The following is a 22,093-nucleotide window of genomic DNA, read 5'->3' on the forward strand; positions in this document are numbered from 1 at the left end:
AAAAAAAATTGCCTTTCTATGTGGAGAGCATGTTTTCGTTGTGCGTGTGTGGGTTTCCTCTGGGTACCCCGGTTTCCCCCAACAACTCAAAGCATTCATGTTAGGTTAATGGGTGACTCTAAATTGCCTGTAGATGTGAATGGTTGACTGTCTTTGTAAGTCTTTGTGTGTTGGCCCTAAAATGGACTTACATAATAATAATTAATAACTTACATGATAATGGATGTACAGTAACAACAAATAACGCAATTACACTAAACCAGTGGGAGGCAGCAATTTGCAAAAAGGTGCCTAGAAAAACTAGTATCAGCAAGTTTTAAAAGAGTTACAGCAACCTGCTGAAATTCATCAACCTAGTAAAGCAAACTGTTTGCATGGTTTTATTAGTTAAACAAGATTAATGTAGAGTAGATCTAACTAAAAACTATAAGCAGCAGAAAATTGTAATATTAGTTAGCTCAACTTAAATAACTGTATGGAACACACACAATACATTTAACAAAATGTAGTTATTTAATCATAATTCTGACTACTCTACAACTATTTAAGAGCACACTTAAAGTCTGCAGTGTATAAGTACTTTTTTGTGTGTATTGTGCAAACTAAATTGTTTGTGTACTACACAAAGTTCAAAGTACAATTCCTATTCCAGTTCACATTTTTTGGGGGGCTTTTCTAAATGTCAGTTTAACTAGAGTCTACAGTGTAGTGAGCCCCTTCTTCATTTTGTAACTCTTCTCATCTCTTCTTTCTCTTACATGATATAGCTGGAAATATTCCTATGGTAAATACAAAACCAGTGACAATACAAAACTAGTTCCAATTAAAAATATTGTGTGCTTAACCATCTCCTGAAATAATATCTTATTACTTTGTGCCAAAGCTGCATTATTGTCTAAAAAAATATTAAAAGCACAACAGTCATTTGCACAGTTGTGACAAGGTCTGTCATTACACTATACTTTATGGAATCAGTAACACAGCTCTACTGTTACAGCAAATACTTACTAGAACACAAAGACAAATCAACCCACTGCTGAAACTAGTCCCCAACAAAGTAACTTTCTCCTTCATTCTGCCTTGCTAAAACAACTGTGATCTCTGTTTAGGGAACTACAGAGGCTCTTAAAAAATTAAACCATATTTAATAGCTTGTTTAGGCAGTACATCTTCTGCATATACATCTACAGCAACCAATGGACTGAGAGCCACACAAAGACGTCAGAAAGTAATAAGAGCCAAGAAGGCTCCTAGAAAGAACTGAAGGAAAAGTTGTCAACTAGGGCTGTTTGTAAAAATTGTTTTCATTATTGTTTAAACCATTGATTTTAGAATAATTACATAATTGTTCATTTAAATGTCACGATGCAAAACAACAACATGAATCTTTAATGAAAATAATGGATGATGGTGTCAAATCTACTTATATTCCATCAGTTTATAATGGTCCACTATTCTCGTTTGTCCTGATTCAGATGTTTGATGATGATTCTGCTGCTCAGTCACATTTATGAGATGGCAGCACAACAAAAAAGATGATGCGCAATGTTTTACTATTATACCAGTTAATAATGAAACAGTTCACAGAGATAGACTCTTAGAGTTCATTATTTTGTAAATAAACCACTTTTATATTTTTAAAAAATGTATAAATTTGATGTTTTGTAAGATGCTGTTTAAGATATGAAAGCATTGAAACTAAGTTGAGGTTCAGTGTCTTGCTCAAGGACACTTCGACATGTGACCGGAAGAGCCGGGGATTTAACAACTGTGAGATTGGTGGACAACCACTTTTCACACACGTGTGTGTGTGTGTGTGTGTGTGTGTGTGTGTGTGTGTGTGTGTGTATACACACATATATACATACAAAGTATATTTACTTTTGTCAAACTTTTATGCAAAATCTAATAAAAATCCAATTTTACCAAATTTAGCTTAAGACTTTTTACCCTTTAATCATTTGCTCAAGTGTCTCATTCTTTCATCAGTCTTGCATGTGTGCATGCGTGTGTGTGCATGCGCGTGTTTGTGTGGGTCCTAAGAGGCAGGATTCTGTCTACACAACAGTTGCAGAATGGATCAGAGATCTCCCTTCTCACAGGGGACAGTCTGAAGACTATAGTGACTCACATTACATTAATTCCTCTGTACATTCAGCCACACACACACACACACACACACACACACACACACACACACACACACACACACACACACTTAAACATAGAAACACAGACCATGGGACAGACAGAATAAGAATACTGTATGTGCAAATGCAGTATATCTTATTCCTTTTCTCGCTGCAGTCTAGCATATCTGCAGCCCATTAGAAACTTCCTTTGACACAGAATATGAGAGAATATGAGAGTGGGGCAGAGGTGGCCATTATAACTCAATTAATAAACTACCTCTGAGCCATAAAGTGGGTGAAGATTGAAGGAAACAGGGGTGGACGGTTTTCAGACTTAATTTTTAAACGGTTGAAGCTCAGAGTGTGGCACTCTGTCCATTGATACACATCTTACTGTACAGTGCATTTTCTTTTGCTCAAGTCCGTACTTTTCTTTTACACTAACCGTATAAAGACTATGGTATAAAATAAGAAAATATAAGTATAAATACAATTAAATATTAAATTAGCACTGGGAAGTCTGTTTCAAACCACTTCTGCAACAATACACTCTCGTCAGGATCTCAGCTCTGTAACCGTTTATTCCTTTTTTTCAATTTTCATGTGAACAACATTATTAGTCTAGGAGACACTGAAAAAACCCTCTATAGTCTCTTGAGGTAAAACAGGATGTACACTGATAGACATCGTCCTCTCTTCATCTCCAAACGCTGAGCGCGTTCACAGAAGCAGGACAGGAGCAGGGTGCTCCAGCAAGAAGAACGGTGGCTGTTACAGCATAAAAGCTGAACCTTGTTTAAGCCTTGCTGCAAGAGAATGCAACTGCATTAAGCAACGTAAGGCCTTAGCCAATCAAGCATGTGCATGTCCATGTCTAAGGCACTAAACTTTATTTTGTGACGTGAGCACCACTTCTCTACTGTTCATCTGGTGAAAGAACAAAAGGTTGCTATGAGTCCCAGAGTTATAAAATGTCTCACATTACTATAAACTACTGCTCATTGCTTCCTCAACCAATAAACCTACACTACAAACCCAAGGATCTACTCCTATAACTGGACTCCTGTATTGTTTTATTGATTCTTCTAACTGAACCAACACACCCTCACCAGCACAGCACTATTTTCCATCCGGATGCCTGGTAACTCGATTGAAAGTTAAATATGTTCACAATAGATTATATACCTAAATATAACCTTTATTGTGAAATATTCCAACAAAGAGAAAGCTCAGTAAGGTCGAAATATTGTACAGGTACATTGTAATTTAAAGTGAATTTGTTTTTCCCTCAGTTGGAGCATAATGATTTTATAATGAGTAGATATATGAAGGCTGCACCAGAGAGGCTTAAGCTGATACAACAATTCTGTTATCTCACAGGATTAATTATTATTCACGGTCATCACGTTTCTTTACTTCTTTTGCCCAAACTCATTTACTTCTAACCCTTTAATTTGAACTTGGAACTAAATATTCATCAATAAACTGAAGTTTCTCCCAATGTCAATTCATTACAAGTTTTCCCTCTGGCAGAGAATTAAAACGCTCTTTCCATATTCATCAACTATAATATCGATCCCTACTCATCATGACTGATTGGCAATTAGTGGGTGAAATAAACAGAGCTACAACCTGAACATGACTATTAATGAGTTAATGAAGGTTCACAGAGGTCTTATGTCACTGCCGAGGACAAGGATTTAAAAAAAGTCCGTCCTAACAGACACATGAGCCTAGGTCTCACTTCAAAGTTCTTTCATCCATGGGGAACTTTTATGACGCTGAATTATTAAAGAGAGCTGGGATGTCAAAATCATCCAACCTTGAATCTCCATCAGTTTTAGAATTATAGGTTTGAATTTGTTGTGTGCCTTATTGATTTGTTGTCTCCATTTATGTCATGGCGTCGTCTGCACTGCTCCGTCTTCCCTCTATTCAGCCTCAGACTCTTTTCTATTCTCCTTCCCAGAATGTCTGTTTAGGTGTTTTTCATGTCTGCTTCACTTGCCCTCTAAGCCCTTATTTCAGGGGCTGGATGTGACCAAAGTTGATCTACACCAGCGGCATTTTCAGGAACATATCTGGAGTGTTATGGCTGTCCATAACTCGTGTTTTCAAATGGCCTCACTGGCTCTCACTGAGAAGTTGATATATATATATATATATAAATTTATTTTCAGAACTGGCTTCACAAAAATAAGTTTGCACCACAAAGCTGTATTACTTTACTAATTTGCTAAGGATTTTACAGAACATCAAACTTGTTAATCAAGCTGGGATGTCAGCTAGCTCAACAGTATCCTTGAATAAACACAATTGATTCTGTTCTCCTCACTGCTGTGTCTTTCCAACAAGTTACTGTACTTTTGTGGAGCAAGTGCATAGGCGCATGACCTACATATATATTTCTGAGCGTCACTGATCAGGAGTTGTCACTTATCATCGCTTTTCTTGAGACAGGTAGGATGGATAATGGATTAGACTTAAATAGTGGACAGGTGAAGCTTTCTAAATTATAACAGACTAATATATGAGCAAAACCGAGGATAGTCAAACAATACAGAGTAATCCATAATTTTATTCTAAAACTAACCAGTGATTTCAATTTGGACTTAAATCCACATATATTTCTTGTATAGTTTCTCCGTGAACAGAACATTTCTGATACTCAGTTTGGTCAAGACAGTTTGTTCACTTGAGGACCGAGAGGCTGTAGTGAACATGTGCTGTAAGTCAGTGTGGATTCAACAGACAGATGCTTCATTAAGTGTATAGTTCTTCTGATATCTCTCATCTGGTGTAAATATAGGTTAAACCGCGGTATCCAGTGTTGTTAACTACATAAGGCATGGAAATAGTAAAATGGTCCCACTTCAAGACAAGTCTTTGTGCTTGGAGTTCCCCCATAACACAATGTTCCTACTTTAAAGCCATCATTGCTTATCACAGGCCAGGAGAAGGACACTGCTCTGGAAAAATGTGAACGAAAGAGCATGTAGTCTGTCTTATCTGGAAATATTGAGTGTAGAGTATATTGTTAATGGAAACGACTTGTTTACAGAATCCTTATATGAGACATATTATCAAATTCATTAAATATTGCTGTTTTTGTCTTTGCTTTGAGAAGGGGATGTATTAATGTACCGTATACTGTACATTCTATTTCTTAAAATACAAATATTACAAACACTAAAACTGTGGTACATTTCAGTCTACTTTACTAACTTTGAATTCAATAATTTCCATCATTTCCAAGTTCATCACCAGGATGTTGGCCTCCAACAAAGTACCACATCTGTATGACATGTCCAGGAAACAAACAGCAGGCAGATGTTCACTTCTTAAAATGGCTTTTTCAAAAATTTGCTTGCTCTTTGGGATATACATTGGTGCTTGAAAGTTTGTGAAGCCTTTAGAATTTTCTCTATTTCTGCAAAAATGTGACCTAAAATGTTATATGCTTAAACTAGAAAAACAGAACCCAATATATTACATTAATATATTTACTGTAAAAAATTATGCAATCGTTAATATTGGTGTGTGCCAAAATACTCATTGCTCAAAATAAATATTGCTGCCTGTCTACAGTTTGCTCAAGGCCATGTAGGTAAGCTGAAGGCTGTGGAAAGATTGTTCAATCAATGGATGAGATCAAACAAGAAATTTTTGTCTTCAATCTGAAGCGTTATGTTTGCTGACATCCTACCTTTGCAATTCAGTATAAAAACCTTATTCAACCTGTCAAACATTGTGGTGGCAGGATCGTGATTTGGGCCTGATTTGCTGTCTCTGGACAGGGACAGCTTGTCCTCATTTATGGACCTATACATTTTGAGTTGTGTGCACAAGTAATCTACAGGAATATTTCACACAATCCACCAAAAATTACTCTACCAAAGAACCGGTAAAACAGAAGAAATGTAATGGTTTGGAACGGCCAAGTCAAAGTCCCAACCATAATCCTAAAGACATATTATGTATAAACAGTTACGAAAAACATTTATTTGAAACTATTGATAAAAAAGGGGATTACATCACTTACTAAAGTTCCCAAACTGTTAATGTGATTTTACCCCTTTAGCTAGTTGAAGAGAATCGATTAAACACAGGATTCTGAGAAACAGTGGATTGAAGGGTTCACTATATTTGTCCTCCAAGTTACGAGTACCTAACTGTATTTTAAAATCTGTTAGAGACATTTCTGTGTAGAAATGTGGAGGATGCACACTCTGACCAGAATCAGTGAGCCTATTCACCTGATCTTCTTCACAATCAAATGTGAATTAGCTGGACATTTTATTGCTATATTAGAGTTTAGGAATACATGCCTTCTGTCTTTACCTGTTCTGATGTCTCTTTGCCAATGCTGACGTCTGAACTCTGTTTTCTGATGTGGGTTCTTGCCAATAATGAGTTTGTTTATTTAACCTTGAAACCCTGTAAAGTGCCTCTGTGGCTGTTATTTGGCAATCAAAACTGGCCCAAGTCGTGGCTGCAGCACTCACCTGTCCAACCTGCGAGACAGCGACAGGAGCCTGTCACTGAGTCACAGCCTTCAGCATTGATGCAGTCACACCTCTCTCTGCATTCCATTCCATAAGACCCTTCCTAAAAACAATTTAAAGACACATCTGTTAGTATGTTGCTCTCTTAACTGGGTGGTACCTTTTCATAAGTCATAACGTAGCACGATGGTGCTTTATCAATAACACGAAAAGATTTAGCAGCTTACATTTTTTCAAACTCCAGCTTAACATCAGTGGCTTGATTTCCAGTGGGTAGCTAAATAATTAATTTGGAGAAATAATGACTGGCATGCACACTCACGGGGCACGGGATGTCACAATATTCATCCCTCCATCCTGGTGAGCAGGTGCAGGTTCCATTGACGGGGTCACAGGCCGCCTCGTTGGCACACTGGCAAGTCTGATTGCAGCTCAGTCCCCAGGTGCCACTGAAACACGGGATGGAGCAGTCCACACCCTGCCAACCTGGAGTGACACCGCCCAAAGACCATCAGTCCACAGAGAGTTTGGGAAGTTCATTTAAATGTGTCAATATCAGTTAAAGGACTGATCAGCTTTATGAAAACTTGTCATCTTGCATTTTTTAAAATTTCAGTAAACAGTTCTTTAGATTAACTAAACTACTTTGTTTAAAGGTCAAATTGGAATCGAGGGCACCTGCAGTGTTGCTGATAATAATCTATACTGAGTTCAGCAGCTGAAAGGTGAACTGGGAAGTCAGTTCACAAATGATGTATGTAAACAACAGGTTTGGGTACTGGCTGTACATCTGTTTCTCTAGTCTTTGTTTTCTAATCAGTTTGACTGACAGGATGAATCCTAACCAGTTACTTGCTCAATAAATTGTTGAACTATGAAACTTATTTAAAGTTGTGCTGCCGAGATTTGTTCTACTATTGAAACAAGTACAGTAAGGGGCTTAAGATGTAAATAGATATTACTCTCAAAGAGTATTTACTCTATGCAAGCTTTCACGTAATGTCATGAAATTTATGTTTTTATAAGAACCTGGATGATATTATTATATTTGTTGTACATGGAGCCATTTAACTTTTTGCTGCTTGACTGAAGTGTGTTATTTTTTAAAAATCAATAATAAAATTGATCAAGTGTAACTTAGATTATCCTATATATTTTATAAAGTAGCAAGCACATATATGTTTGTACTTTGTGATCTTTGATCTTTCTATTCCTTGTAGTTGCTGGTTCTGAACTTGTTGCCATGTTTAATGTGAGTTTTCTAATAATGACACAGAACTCCCCACAAAATGAGTATGTACACGCTATGAGTGAAATGTTTTCTCTCTCTCTCTCATATACATGATCACATTTCAGTGATACACACATACAGACACATTGAAATGTTTATTCTTGAAATTTTAAAGAAGCCATTACACTTGTGCCATGAGTGTCCTGATTTTTCCTCTTCTACTAGCAGATGCAGAATGCAATGATACAGTTGTCCAACATTACTACACCTGTATCCATTGCAAATCCATCGCAGTACAACCTGACCCCGTAATTCCTTGTGCTTTTTTACTCAAAAAAAGGACAAAATGTAATAGATATCCTAATAGTATATTCAACTGTACAGAACAAGGTATTAGTACTACCATAAAAGTGACCCATGGCCAATATGTGCTTGGTAACCATTAATAATCTGTAGACTGAAACGTTTCTCTCTGAGTTTCCCTCTGAGTGGCTCAAACAAAAAAGGAAGGAGTTACAGGGAGAAGACAGACACCCACTTTTTCACCAAAGCTCTCAGGCTCTGCCTCTGATGTCTCTCCACTTTAATTATCCATGTTCCCCACAAGTTTCAGTGACCCATACATATTTAAAGATGTTGATATTGAGAGATATTAAACAAGTGAAGTAGAGAACTAAATATGAAACAGGGAAAAGTAGTAATGGAGATCATTAAAGTTGGTACGCTGGCATTTGTGCCAGGTTGCAGAAATTCACAGGTAGTTTTGAGAAAGGTCTGGGTTTTTGAATGGGCAGAAAACCAAAACAATAATCAGAACAATCCAAAATTTACTGTGAAATCCACTAACATTCACAACAACAAAAAATAACCTCAGTAGTACTACTGGAACACCATTGAATGGTTTGAATGCATTTATTGAATCGAAATCAACAGTCAGATAAAATGTGATTTTTACTTTTAGGAAATTTAGTGATTATTTTGAAGCTGTGTTTCAGGATTGATGATTATATCTGGGTATGATTAACCATATAAGTTTAGCATACCCAGATAAAACCCTGATTAAAGCAAGCCATTGGCTGGTTATTACTTTGTTAACTGATGTATACATTTATTATTATCCCTCATTTACCTTGTTATTACCAAGCTAAAATGTAAAGTTCCACTATAACTGTTAATATTTATATATACCTCTGTTATTTATAGTGACTGTATAACCTAAAACAATGATTCCCAGCCCTGGTTCTCAGGGACTCCCCTGCCTGTTGTCATCCCCCCCCCTCCTTAACTAGTGCCGTAACCAGTGCTGGTTACAGGTGTGTTTGGTCACACACTTGAAATCCTAGATTAGAGTGATGTGGGGGAAACAAAACAATTTAGTATCTTCCAACTTCTGATTGACACACCTGATTCAGGTAACCAGCAGTGGGTGGGGCACTGACTGGGAAGGGGGGCAGGGGGAATCTTAGGAGCAGGATTGGGATCCACTAAACTAAAACAGCTGCAAACTGATCAATTCACTGACGAATCACTTCAGCTTAAAAGGAAACAAGAAACAAGAACAAAAGTAAAGATAAAACGATGGCCAACATTTTGAAAGACATAACTCTTAAAAACTGAAAGTGAGAGCAAAGCCGATTGCATTTTGAAAGATGGTTAAAACACAGCTTTTCGACAGCACAGTTACTACTGCTGACATAGCTTTTGCCAGAAAACTCAAAGTGAAAACCAGACAAACTGTAAAACAAGAACACTGTAAAATAAACCTTTCTTATGTTCTTTGGGGATGTCTTGGAGGAAAACTAATGAACAAAAGGTGGCATCCTGCCAGGGTTTTTATGTGGAGTCTAATATAGTGGTTTGGCAAAAATGTTTTTTCAGCTTTCTAATATGTGAGTTTTAGTATGGTGCAAAACAAGCTGGAACAAATTCGCTGAAGAAGCAGAATCTGTTTTTTAAACCAGTAGAGTTGCTAGAATTGTTGCTGTTATGTTCATTAGCATCCAGCTTTAAAAGAAACTAGTAAATGCTGATGTGTTGACTAAAAACACAGTGCATCGCAGTGTAGAAGAAGATGAGGCAGGTTGATGTAAGCACTCTATATGTTACCACCTTGAGTTTTATGTTTGTTTGGGAATGCTGTGATTTTTTTGACAATTCTCTGTCTCACTCAGAATGTTGTATAAACATTATAATGTTTAAACCACAAGCAGGTCAGTTGTAAAAATGCTCATGTTAGTCTTAGAGAAATGGGAGTTTAGAGCAATTTTTAAAGGGAGAGGGGATTAAATGACGGGAAAAGGCACAATATCTAATAGATGGAAAACAAAAAAATCCCAAAATATCATTTTTTGTTGACTCAACTAAACAAAATATTTCTGGTTTCACTTTTTTAATACTGCTGGTAACATTTCAGCAAAATGAATCTACAGTTTTCTTTACCTGTTCTGTCATTCAGCGAAAGATGGTTTGAGCTCAGCAATTGGGTCAGTGCGCCACTAGTGGTTTCTTTGGTGGGAGTAACAAACCCTTCTTATTCTGCCCATTTTGCTGATGTTTTGCAGTTAATTATTTGGAGTTAGAAACTGATCAATGAACAAAATACATTTATTTTAAGATTGCTTTCAGAATAATTGGTTGTTTCTCCAATAAAAATTCAGGACTAAGAAAAAGGGCAGGGTTAAAGAGCCGTAATTTCTCATTTTAGACATGTATCTCATATGTTTCCTACACTACAGAGGAGACCTCAAGAACCTGTTCAATTAAAACTCCTGATTGCTTGGAATCGATAATAGACCAATAAACTATAACATGATGGCAGAACTGAACAAAACCTTCTCTGCAGATGCAGGAACCATCAATGTGTGAGCAGGAGATCTCATTGTGGCAGGAGCACGACAAGGTGCAGTTGGTTCCATACAGGCCTGCAGGACAGCTGATAGAGCAGTCATCACCCTGGAAACAATAAACACAGAAAGAGATGGAAAGGACTTGTCATACCTGTTTTTATAGTACTTTTTCTACTTCCGTGTGTTTAATTTTAATTATTGACATATTAATTTTTTGAAAACCACAAGACCCATCTGAGTCACATACTGTAGTGTCCAACACTTAAAACCTTATTAATCGAATCAAATGTGTTTCTTGCTAACAAATAACGACAAATAGACAGCAGCAAGCTATTTAGTACCAATATAAAGCTGAGAATTACAACAAACTCACTGATAAACAGAAATACAGAATACACTGTTTGAATCTGTAAATGTGTTTAAAAATACTGACAGCTGATGATGTACAGTCAATAATTCCCTTTTTCACATACTATTGTATCTATGTTTTTAATTTATAATACTTCAAAAATATATATATTTCAGCAGAAAAATGTCACAGTATAATCAAACTTAGAATACAGATTGAGCATTGCTGTTTGAGCAGTTTCTTCCTCTATTATACAGTAATTTGACATATTGTTGTGCTAAACACTTTGTGAATATTTTATAAGGTGATCTTAGACCAATACACAATAAAGGTGTGATGTCTATGACACTTTAAAAATCTGCCTGACAAGTCCAAAATCTATTTGATTAATGAATGAATACAGTATGAATCTTAAATGATAATTGTCACAATCACACATGTAATTGCAGATATCTTGAATTACAAGGCTGTTTTGATATGCATTTTTATCACAGACATATGATTTTCAATGTAACATGTTATTTCAAATAATACAACAAATGAAAATTGGCACGGGGAAAATTATTGGCACCTTTAATCTGACATTTTGTATCACACCCTATTGAGGCAATCACTGCAATCAAACACTTTTTGTAGCTCTTGATGAAAGTTCGATACTCTCAGCGACACTCGGCGGGTGGTTTATCCCTCATGTCTGATCAGTGACTTCTTCCTACTAAGAGTTTCTTCTCTTTCCATAAATGATTTTCCTGGATTAAGATCAGAATTTCTGGCAGGACACTTCAGGATGGTCTAATGTTTTCTTCACATCTAGTACTTATAGGATTTATATTTCAGGTCATTATGCTGTTGGGACAGCTTGGCGTATGACAGAGATGAAACACTTTTAAATCGGGTGTTTCTCTCCAGAATAATCTTCTGATTTCATTCAGCCCTGCTCAGACTTAATGTGCCCTTATTCTTTCATTATTTTCTTCTGTATACATAACATTTATGTGATTTACTAAAATAGCTCAGAAAGTGACATATGATGGAACTAGAAACTATTGTACCTTTGAGGGTTGTGGTTTATATCTGTTTTGAAGTTTTCTTATCTCCTCACACCTCTCTCTTCTCTTTCCCCTGTCCATGTTCAGTGTGATACCACAACAGCACTATCACTTTTCTCCATTTACCCTTATTCCATTTCAACATTCTACTTGAATTATCACTACAATGTACTGAATTATAACAATTTTTTTGCAGTACCAATAATTTTGCTCAGGTCATTATAAAAGATTTTTGTGGAATAAGAAAAAAAATCTGTTTTATTCACAGCTTCTTTGTTTGTTGTTCTATGGCAAACCAGCGTATGCGGGTGTACAACACAGTGACAATACAGCTTTTCTATTTCAACACCTTTAGGAGAAACAGAGCATTATTTCAATGAAGTGTAAGGTTAGCAACACATTTAATTACTTCCATTCTGCTGAAGAAATGAACGCCGATAAAAAAAGGTGGAGAGGTTTTCTAAAATTGGTTGCATCCGCTGCAGTTGTTGAGCTCTCTCTGCCACAGTTATTAACACTGAAATGATTAGCGCATCCCACCTTCACTGTCTGTGGCTCTTTTATTCTTCACGGCCTGGCTGTGGACGGCGGGTTTGGAGTTCTAGGAGTAACGTGACTGACAGAAAGTTTCCCCTACCTTGTCCTGCTTCTCCAGCTAAACTCAGAAAAAAGACTCGCTCAGAGTCAACATTGAATTAATTAAAATAACTAACTAAATCTGATTGCTGAGGTGGTGAAAAAAAGCCCTGTATTGTGGAAGAGGGAGAAGATCATCAGTGATGGTGTCCCTGCACAAAAACACAATGTCTGTGCTTGCCCAAATATATGAGGACATGCTCACAGCAATGACAGAGATGGTTTGGCATTAGCAGGATGTCTAACCTTCTTCCAAACCTGTAACATGCCTTGAAAGCAGATTCCTCACAACCTGAACCCCCAGCATGCTCCCCCATTGCATTGATCTGGACTGAAATATACAGCATACTGTAAACTGTGCTAATTAAAGCAGCCAGCTACCAACCTGCTGCCTTTAAATTACTATTAATCTAATATTCACAAAGCCAGCCAAATGTGCAAAGACAGGAGAAGAGAGAAGCCTTATTAAAAAGTTGGTGAATTAAGGACTTTCTTAAAAAACCTTGTTAATAAATAACATGCATAGGCCTATTAAGAAAAACCATCAGAATTTCCCAGGGGATATAGGAGTTCTAACAAATTGACCTGTGGAATGATAAATACGTACAGGTCAATGGATACTGATCTTTATCATGCAATTTTGACTTCTGACAGGAAGTGTGGCCCTTCATCCGGCTGTTGTTTTTATAATTCTTATCTCAAGAATATAGCTAATAAATAAATTATTCATTGTGTATAAATAGAAAACTATATTCAATAAATATGCTTCGTTCTTGCAAATGCAACAAACATAAAAGAAATTACAGTTAAAAAAGACAATTTACATAAAGTAATGAGAGATGACATTTTTCATTACATTAATTACATGCTCCTCCAATAACATGTAACGAGCAGGACATTAAGTTTATAATGCTAACGCCTTTGTATAGTAATGCTAAAAATAACCATAATTCAGCTTCCAGGTGTGACTCTCATAATTAGAACCATCTTAAGGGCTGTGCAGAGTACGGTGGAGCGTAATGAGCAAAGTAAAGATGTTTCAGAGCAGGGAGAGGGAGGAATGGGCAGGGAGGACTGATTCTGAATTGCACATTAGCTTTAATATGCAAATAAAACCAATTAGTTCATTGATTCCCAATGTTTTTCATGCCAACGTTTTTGTCTTGCCTCACTATATTTCTGGTAACAATTTGAACTTTCTGGCAAAATGAATCAAATCGGTGTTCTTTAATATACAAATCCATTCAGGCAGGTGCTCCACAATCTATGAAGATGATTGACTTCAGACGAAGCACGTGTACGGTAAGTATGATGTTTCAACTATGTACGTATCATTCCTAGGTTATTGGATAGATTTTCCAGTTACTTGACAATAATGGGGAGTACTTACTAATTGAGGTCATCTCATCAGTCTGGCTTAAATGCTTTGAATACATTTCATTTTCACATAATAAACAACAAGTATGACTGGCCTCACAGTGTTGTGATTACAATCAGGTGACAATGACAAACAAAGTCGGTGGTTAAAGTAATAAGTAAGATTGTTAATAAAGCGTTTAAGTCAAAAGATGTCTTAACCGATTTGATCGAGGATCGTCAGGAAGATAAACTGTCCAATTCCAGACTGTCCACTGAAATATCTAAGCTGTAACTACTGCTAAAAGGGCATCAACACACGAAATAAAGGCGCGGATAGTTTGGTAATAGAATTTTCTTAACATTTAAAAATGTCCTAAAATGTGTTTTCAATTTCGCCATTATGGGTTATTGGCTGTAAACTGCCATCTTTTCAAATTCAAATTCAATTCACAATGCATGGTATAAAAAGTGAAGTAATCTGTTTCTAAATTACCTGTATGTCAAAATCATTTTAAAAAGAAAAGTTTGCTTCCTACCATTGATCTTTAATGTCTGTTTTCATTTTTTAACCATAACTATGATCTTCCCCTGACCACTGCATTTTTTTAAGCTAAACAATACCCTCCTTGCCCTGCATTTTATTTTGGAGATAGAAAATTTTCACCTGAAAGTGACAGCTCTTTGTGGAGTAAATGTTCTGACCTGAAGACTGAAAATAACACTTGTTTCCATGAAAAACTGCTGTAAATCTTTCCTTTATGATGAAACCAACACAACAGCTCCTCAGAGAATGACAGATCTGTGGGTTCAAAACTGGCTCAAGGTTCCACATGTTTGCAGATATTGATCAAACTGTCCCAACTGGTAAGAGTTCAATATATAAATTCTGTTTGAAGCAGGTTTCTTGTCTACACAGTGACACACAGAGTTCCAAGCTGTGAGTTGCCAGCGCAGCATAAATTTCCTGTAAATCAATAACACTCCTCTGAGAGCATCCATCTGAATTTAGCTGCTATAAAGCAAATGGACATTCATCTACACTGCTCATTCTACTTTCATCTGCCTAAAATCCCTGATGTTCTTAGCCCAATTATCAAAGTCCCCGTCATGTCTCTGCTCCTAGGTGTCTCATCTACGCTCTCTGCTCAGTCACTGCAACATCACTCAACACACCAGGAGGGCTGGACCACAGAACCAGTTTCTGCTTCATACACCGGTCAAAGAAAACACACACATACACGTACATACGCGCACACACACACACACACACACACACACACTCACAAACACACACGATTTTTTACAATTCTAATTTGACCTCCAAACCTTTCTTCTTGTCTAAAATGTACAATTTACCACTCCTCCTGACTCTAAATTCAAGGTTAAACCTAAACAACTGCTTTCTGCCATCTGCCCGCTAATTACTTGGTCTTATAATAATTTAAATGTTTATCATTGCCTGATACCACAATATATGCAAAGAGCAATATACACAGTGATTCAACTGTTTTAAGACAAACTAAGGATGGTGCTAAACTTGCTTTAGAGACATTTTTTAAAAATAACAACATTTCCATCAAATTGTATAAATAAATTTGAGATGAGTTACATTTGTGACCCCCGTAATTTTTCCTGTCCCACCCCAAGCAAGTCAAAGCATTATGGATTAGGGTTCCAAAGCGATAATGTTGGGAGATTTCTGAGCCATTTAATTGGTTTCACCATAAAAGATAAATAAGCACGCACACACACACACACACACACACACACACACACACACACACACACACACACACACACACACACACACACACACACACACACACACACACACACACACACACACACACACAGAGGTCTAGATGGAGTTGAATCCACTCTCATCCACACTCTACTGGTTACAGTCTCAGCTCTGTCCTGACATGGGACACTCTCCTTCTCCTTTAGCCTGACCTATATGAGGGGGTTTGCACCTGCAGTCTCCATTACAAGCCCTGTAAACCTGCCAAGTCAACAGCATCCAATAAATCAACTTCAGCATGCTACAAGACATGTTCTGCACCTGCTTTTAAACCTACGCACATTATCTTCACATGTAGGAAGTCTGAGAAACTAGTTCCACTAGTTCCTTATTATTAGAGCAAAGACACTAAACTTATGGAGTGTTTGCCGTACACAACGTAAACAACATTTATTTATTAAGTGGAAAAGCAATGTTTCCTTTAAAACATATTGGCTGTTAGTTGTTATATAAATGTGATTCCTATGAGACAGGTTTGGTACAGTGCAGTAATCCTGAAAGTATTTCTTTGGTTGACATAATAGATCTCTTGATCAAAGAAATTCTCCCACCACTGTGTGAAACAGTGGTGGTTAGTTAATTCATCTTTACAGCACCAACTGAGTGTTTACCTGTGACCCCTGATAACAAGTTTTGTTATGTAAAAGCAATATAAAATATAAACTGTAAAGGAAAGATTGAAATAAATTGTAAGGAACAAATTAAGCGCGATGTTTTGCAACCTGTTATTTCCTCAAAGGACAGTGAACCACGTTTACACATTGAGATCAATTTACTGGTCATGGGGGCAACTAACAAGGCAGGTAAAGCTGAAAAATCAGAAATCAGATGTGTCATCACTGGTGACATTTCATTACAGAAATGTCAAAGTAGGCTTGGGGTACTTTAGAAACCATTATATACACTAACTTTTCCACTACAGTGTTAAATGTCCCACTAAATCTATGTATCTTGGTCATAATCCTTTTTAGTTTTTGACATTAAAGTGATATTGGCATCATGCCTTGTTTGAACGGTTGACAATAATACAGAGAGAGAATCAGGAAAGACAGGCAGAGGGAGAGGGGTATAACATGCAACATAAGGTCCCCTGTTTGGGATTTTATCTATCTATCTTATCTATGAGGTGCAGTATATACTGTAGTGATTAAGCTGTCAAATACTAACTAGGATTCTGCAGTAAGGCTTTTATGTGTTTTTAGACAGTAAGCGGTTCACATAGTCAGTGGTCTTCTGTTTGACTTGAAAGTTGGTGAACTTCTTTCCAGCTTGTGGCTGTAGCTTGCTGCATGACATTTAAGTCTATGTTATAGAATCCTGAAAAATGTTCATCTCAGTTCAAAAATATTTTGTCTAACCAATGTTCCAAAGAAAAAAAGCAAATACCTGCACTGAAGAGGCTAAAACTAAATAACAACTTTAACCTTTTTACTTGATAAAATGACTCAAATATATATTATAATCATGATATTAGATAATCAGTTATGACAATATTTGAAACTTTTCTTTGGATTGAATAATTAACTAGTGAACTAGAAACATTAATTTACTAATCGTGTCAGCCTTAATGTCTTTAAAGAGAAATGGTTTATAAACTGCTAAGCATTCTCTCTATTTAAGGAATTTATCCAAGAGTAGGTGCATATCTTTACTCACTATATATCCCGGTGCACATATGCAAGCTCCAGTGACGCCGTCACAATCGGCTCCATTGGCGCAGACACATAGTTCTTTGCAGCCCTCGCCATAGTAACCTGCTGGACAGGTCTCATTGCAGTAAAGCCCCGTCCATCCTGCTGCACAGGTGCACTCACCCGACAGAGGGTGACAGCTGAGAGAGCAAAGGCATTAGAAATCAGTGAATCAGTCTCTATTTTACAATGCATTTTTTTCTTTTAGATTCAGGGGAAAATGCAGCGCTATGAAGGAAGAAGTGGAGATTGGAGAATACTAAAAGCAAACTCTAATTTAAAATCCTGGGCTGAAAGTTAACCTGCATGTGGGTGTAAAAGCACTGAGACCACAGGGTAGGACTGATAAGTTTTTCTTAATATCTGCATGGATAAGGAAACCAAGCAAAGAGTGTGAAGTCACTGTTTTGTGACACTCAGAGCTACAAAGTAAAAACTGTAATGCTGAAATCAGCAACAGTTTTTATGGGAATGCTTCATCACAAAAACATAGGAAGTTATCAAATGTATCTATTCAGGAGGAAAAGTTTATTACCCTCTGTGTGTTTATTACCCTATGTGTTTCATATATGACTGTAACAACTCCAGGGAAATGGAGATAAATGTAGTTTGTTTTTCATTGATTCACTCTGAGTGGTGGGAAGTGAGTGAATCTGCATGTTGTCTGTGGTGATGTCAATGTTTGATTTATTATGGCTCAAACTGTTGGTTGTAACAGACCAAAATTATTAATGTTGCACAGCTGCACCTTTCCTGTTAATAACAATTGTAAAACTCTGATGACCTTGGTTACTGTGGCGACAGTGTGTGTTCTTGTTCACTGAGCAATTGCATCATGCATCAAGATCTATCACAAAAAGTTATCCCTTTTTGTCCAAAGCCCGTCTTTTAATGAGCTCTGTGTCATTAAGTATTAGTAAAACACAGACTTTTCCATTTTGTAAGGTAGACAATTGCCTGAGGCACCCAGCTTAAAGTGTTAGTAGTCTGAAAAGTAAAATCAAAAATGAAACAAAATTATCCCAGTGGGATTAAAAACAAACAAACAGTAACAAAACAGCTAATACAGCAGAAAACAGCTACAGTCATGAGACAGGCTGAGAGAAGAAGTAGCAACATGCTGGTTAGAAGTTGTTAGCTGCAGTAACAACAAGGCAAATTACTGTGTCCTTGGCCATCAGAAACAGATCATGCTAAAATAAAAGAACAGGAAAATTGAGAAACTACAAATTTAATTCTCATTATTCTCAGCATGAAATTTATTCAACAACTAATAGTTATCAATGTGTGTAAATGTGCAGCTGCTTCACTTCTGTAATATTTAGACTTCTTCCTGTGTGAAGAGAAAACCTGGTTTACTTTTTCATGTTGGAGTGGCTCCAAGAAGCACATGAGGGGCCCACATCTGGGTTTGCCTGGAGCCACCGAATCAAAAAAACGTGCTCTCGGTAAAACATCTCCCAAAGAATCTACAGGTGTCCCTGTCTAAACCACAGCCATCTCCAATCAACTCCTTGTATTGCTATTATTATTGTGGTCTGTTAAAACAGCTCAAGAAGGGACTGAAACATTACATCAGAAATCTAAACACATTTAGAGCTCACTGAAAGAAATGGTTTATTACTGTAGCAATCAGTGAAAACAATTGCCTGTCATTTCCTGCTATCTAGCCAGTCTGTCCTTCTGCATCTCAAAAAAATGGAGTAGTTAATTTTTGTTTACTGCTCTGAGTTGTAGTTGCAAAAGTAAAACCAAAACCTTGGGACTGAGAATTTTGGGCTAGTTAAGAGTGATTGTTTACTGTGAGACACTCAATAAATATGACCGAAATGTGCAGTAAGAATTTTGGAGCTTTTTAAGTTTTATGATTATAGTAGTAGATTGAAGCAGTACCAAAGCCTAGCACAGGAGTTCCTGTACACAAAATACATGACAATAAAGTGCAGAGACTTGAACTTGGAACAATCTACACTGACCTTCTTCTATTTCTGCTATGTTGTCCAGTATAAAAGGCTAGTCATTTTCTTGCTTGCTAGAACAACATTTCAGTACCATACCTGAGTGCGTTTTCAGGTTTGCATGGGCAGTATTTGTCGCAGAGTAGTCCGTACAGGCCGGCAGGACAGAAGCGGTCCTGGCAGCTGGGGCCCTTAAAACCCTCGTTGCACAGGCAGGCTCCATTGATGTGGTAGCACTTGGCACCATTCTGGCAGTCGCATTTGTGGGCACACTGTGGTCCGTAAGTGCCAACTGAGCATTCTTCCTGGCACCTGGGATTGTAGAAAAACAAGCTTTTAGAAAATCATTTAGAAAATCTTGCCTAAATTAATAAATACAGTTTTCAGCATTTCTGCTCTACACTTGAATAAAGAACCTGTTGCTCACAATTCATAGTTCATAAGAAATGCTTATGTCCATCCACAAGGTGATATCCTGCTGTACAAAGCACCAGCAAACATTCTGGAAGAACTCCACTGTAGGTACAGTGTAGGTACCCATTTTCCAGCACGTCAAATATTCACTTGAAAAGAAAACCATGAAGTAGAAAGAGATTTTGCAAAGGTTCACCTCATGCAGCATTGTTACATTCCTACAGTATGGTATCTTTCACCATTAACAGATACAGAGTTTTATTTGTTCTGTGTCATAGGCCAAATAGGATCATAATGCATGCAGAAATACTCAAAGTCCAATTTTATGTAAAGCTCATATTTACAATTTAAACAGTTAATAACAATACATCTTCTAATCCCTGACAATTAAGACTAAGGGGTTATTATCCCACAGTCACAAAAAGAACTCCATTTTCCTCACAGATGACATGTGCTCTACTATGACTCACACACACCATTACAAGGTCAACAGGCTGTACATTATGCTGGGACCCAGAGTGGTGCTCAAGGTTAAAACTTACAGTGGCTATATGGATCATAATGAGAATGGCTGAAGAGACAGAACTGAAATGAATAGAAAATTGTTAAGCTAAGTTAAAGCCTAAGTTAGGCGGACATCTCTGCATCATTCCTAACACGTCCGCAAGCTGAAAGCTTTAAGAAATAGACAAATCACTCAATTAAAATGGCTCAGTGAGGACTTCTGTTTAGTGTCACGTTTAAATCATGCCGACTTCCTCAGGACTCTTATCTCAACTAATTCCATTAGAACGCGGACTGGGTAGAAGAGAACTCAATCTAGGAATTATTCCATGTAGGCTAATTCACCTGTCTGGGGCCTAAATGAATGGAGGTAATTTGGCTCAATTGAGAATAACGATGAAGAGAGAGAGAGAGAGAGAGAGAGAGAGAGAGAGAGAGAGAGAGAGAGAGGGAGAGAAAGATGGACAGAATGGAAGGTAGAGAGTACAACTGAGACAGAAAAGCAGGACGAAGCTGACCAGATGGAGGTGGGGGCTGGAGAAAGTCTTTTCAACTAATAGAGAGTGTTTGAAATGATGGAGGTAATAAAGTTGAAAATGTGATGGGGAATAGACAAAAAAGGAGAAAAGTGCTAAAAGTCAAACCATAAGCATTAGTATGTATGAGACAGAAGGAAAGAGGATCATTAACATTTAACACTGAACGTAACAATTTAATATTCTGTACACAATGTATATACAGTTCACATGTCAAAATCTATTTCTAATTGTGAGAACACACACAGTAAAGTGGTTGTGGAGTTGCACAACTCTTCTCGTCTTTAGAATATGTAAATGATAAATGTCTTGATGTCGCTTGGCACTGACTCAGAATTTAGTTATGGTTAATTAGTGTTTTCACTCTTAGTTTTAGGCTATTTTGCCCTCGTTGATAGATGACAGTACAGAGACAGACAAGCTACAGGGAATGAAATACATCATAGATCCTCACACAGAGAAACAGGCCTATTGTGATTACTCAGCAGACCACTCAGACCACATGGCGTTAGTGTTTTCTTAAAGGATTATTTATTAGTTAATTATTGTTTTGGGAAGCACAACACTCTACACTGCTGCGACAGATTGACAGTCTTAAAGTTGCCTTTTACACATCCAGCAGACACAGAGAAACATTGGCATTAATTTAGTGTTTTTGGCCATCAGCTGACTGTTAAATCCATTCGCTCTCCTTTTAGTTGTCTTTGGTCTCTACCAACTCCTGAGGGAAATAGCAGCTCTTTAGGTGCTCAATGCTCCACAATGTGCAGCAGCTAGTCTCTAACTGTGTCTGTCTGCTGTTAAGCAAAGCAGGCAGTGAATCAGAATTACTGCTCAAAATAGGGCTAAATAAAGTATTGAGAGTGAACGAAAACAGTGAAGTAGAGGAATTATATATATATATATATATATATATATATATATATATATGTTAAAAATACTCAGTTTATGGTTTTTTGTCCTGTTAGTGTTTCCATAGATCCTGATTAAATATTGTGTTTTGTAAAAACAAACATAACTTATATAAATATGGTATAACTATAAAACTGTTTTGAATATCTAGTATTCAATTTTTTTTTTAG

At 37.0% G+C, this 22,093-nt stretch overlaps 1 protein-coding gene across 2 annotated transcripts in view; it reads right to left on the reverse strand.

The window, feature by feature from the left end:
- The window catches only part of LOC137116313 (multiple epidermal growth factor-like domains protein 11), a 106,729-nt gene that overhangs the window by 18,683 nt on the left and 65,953 nt on the right, over positions 1-22,093 (reverse strand). For both annotated transcript variants that reach the window (XM_067495563.1, XM_067495562.1), the window contains exons 9-13: positions 19,657-19,869; positions 17,565-17,739; positions 10,700-10,820; positions 6,960-7,123; positions 6,638-6,740 (exon numbers count right to left, since the gene is read on the reverse strand). In XM_067495563.1, coding sequence (XP_067351664.1) covers positions 6,638-6,740; positions 6,960-7,123; positions 10,700-10,820; positions 17,565-17,739; positions 19,657-19,869 — 776 coding nt within the window. The remainder of the gene's footprint in view (positions 1-6,637; positions 6,741-6,959; positions 7,124-10,699; positions 10,821-17,564; positions 17,740-19,656; positions 19,870-22,093) is intronic.

This window comes from Channa argus, chromosome 2 (assembly GCF_033026475.1).
Source record: "Channa argus isolate prfri chromosome 2, Channa argus male v1.0, whole genome shotgun sequence".
NCBI classification, from domain to species: domain Eukaryota; kingdom Metazoa; phylum Chordata; class Actinopteri; order Anabantiformes; family Channidae; genus Channa; species Channa argus.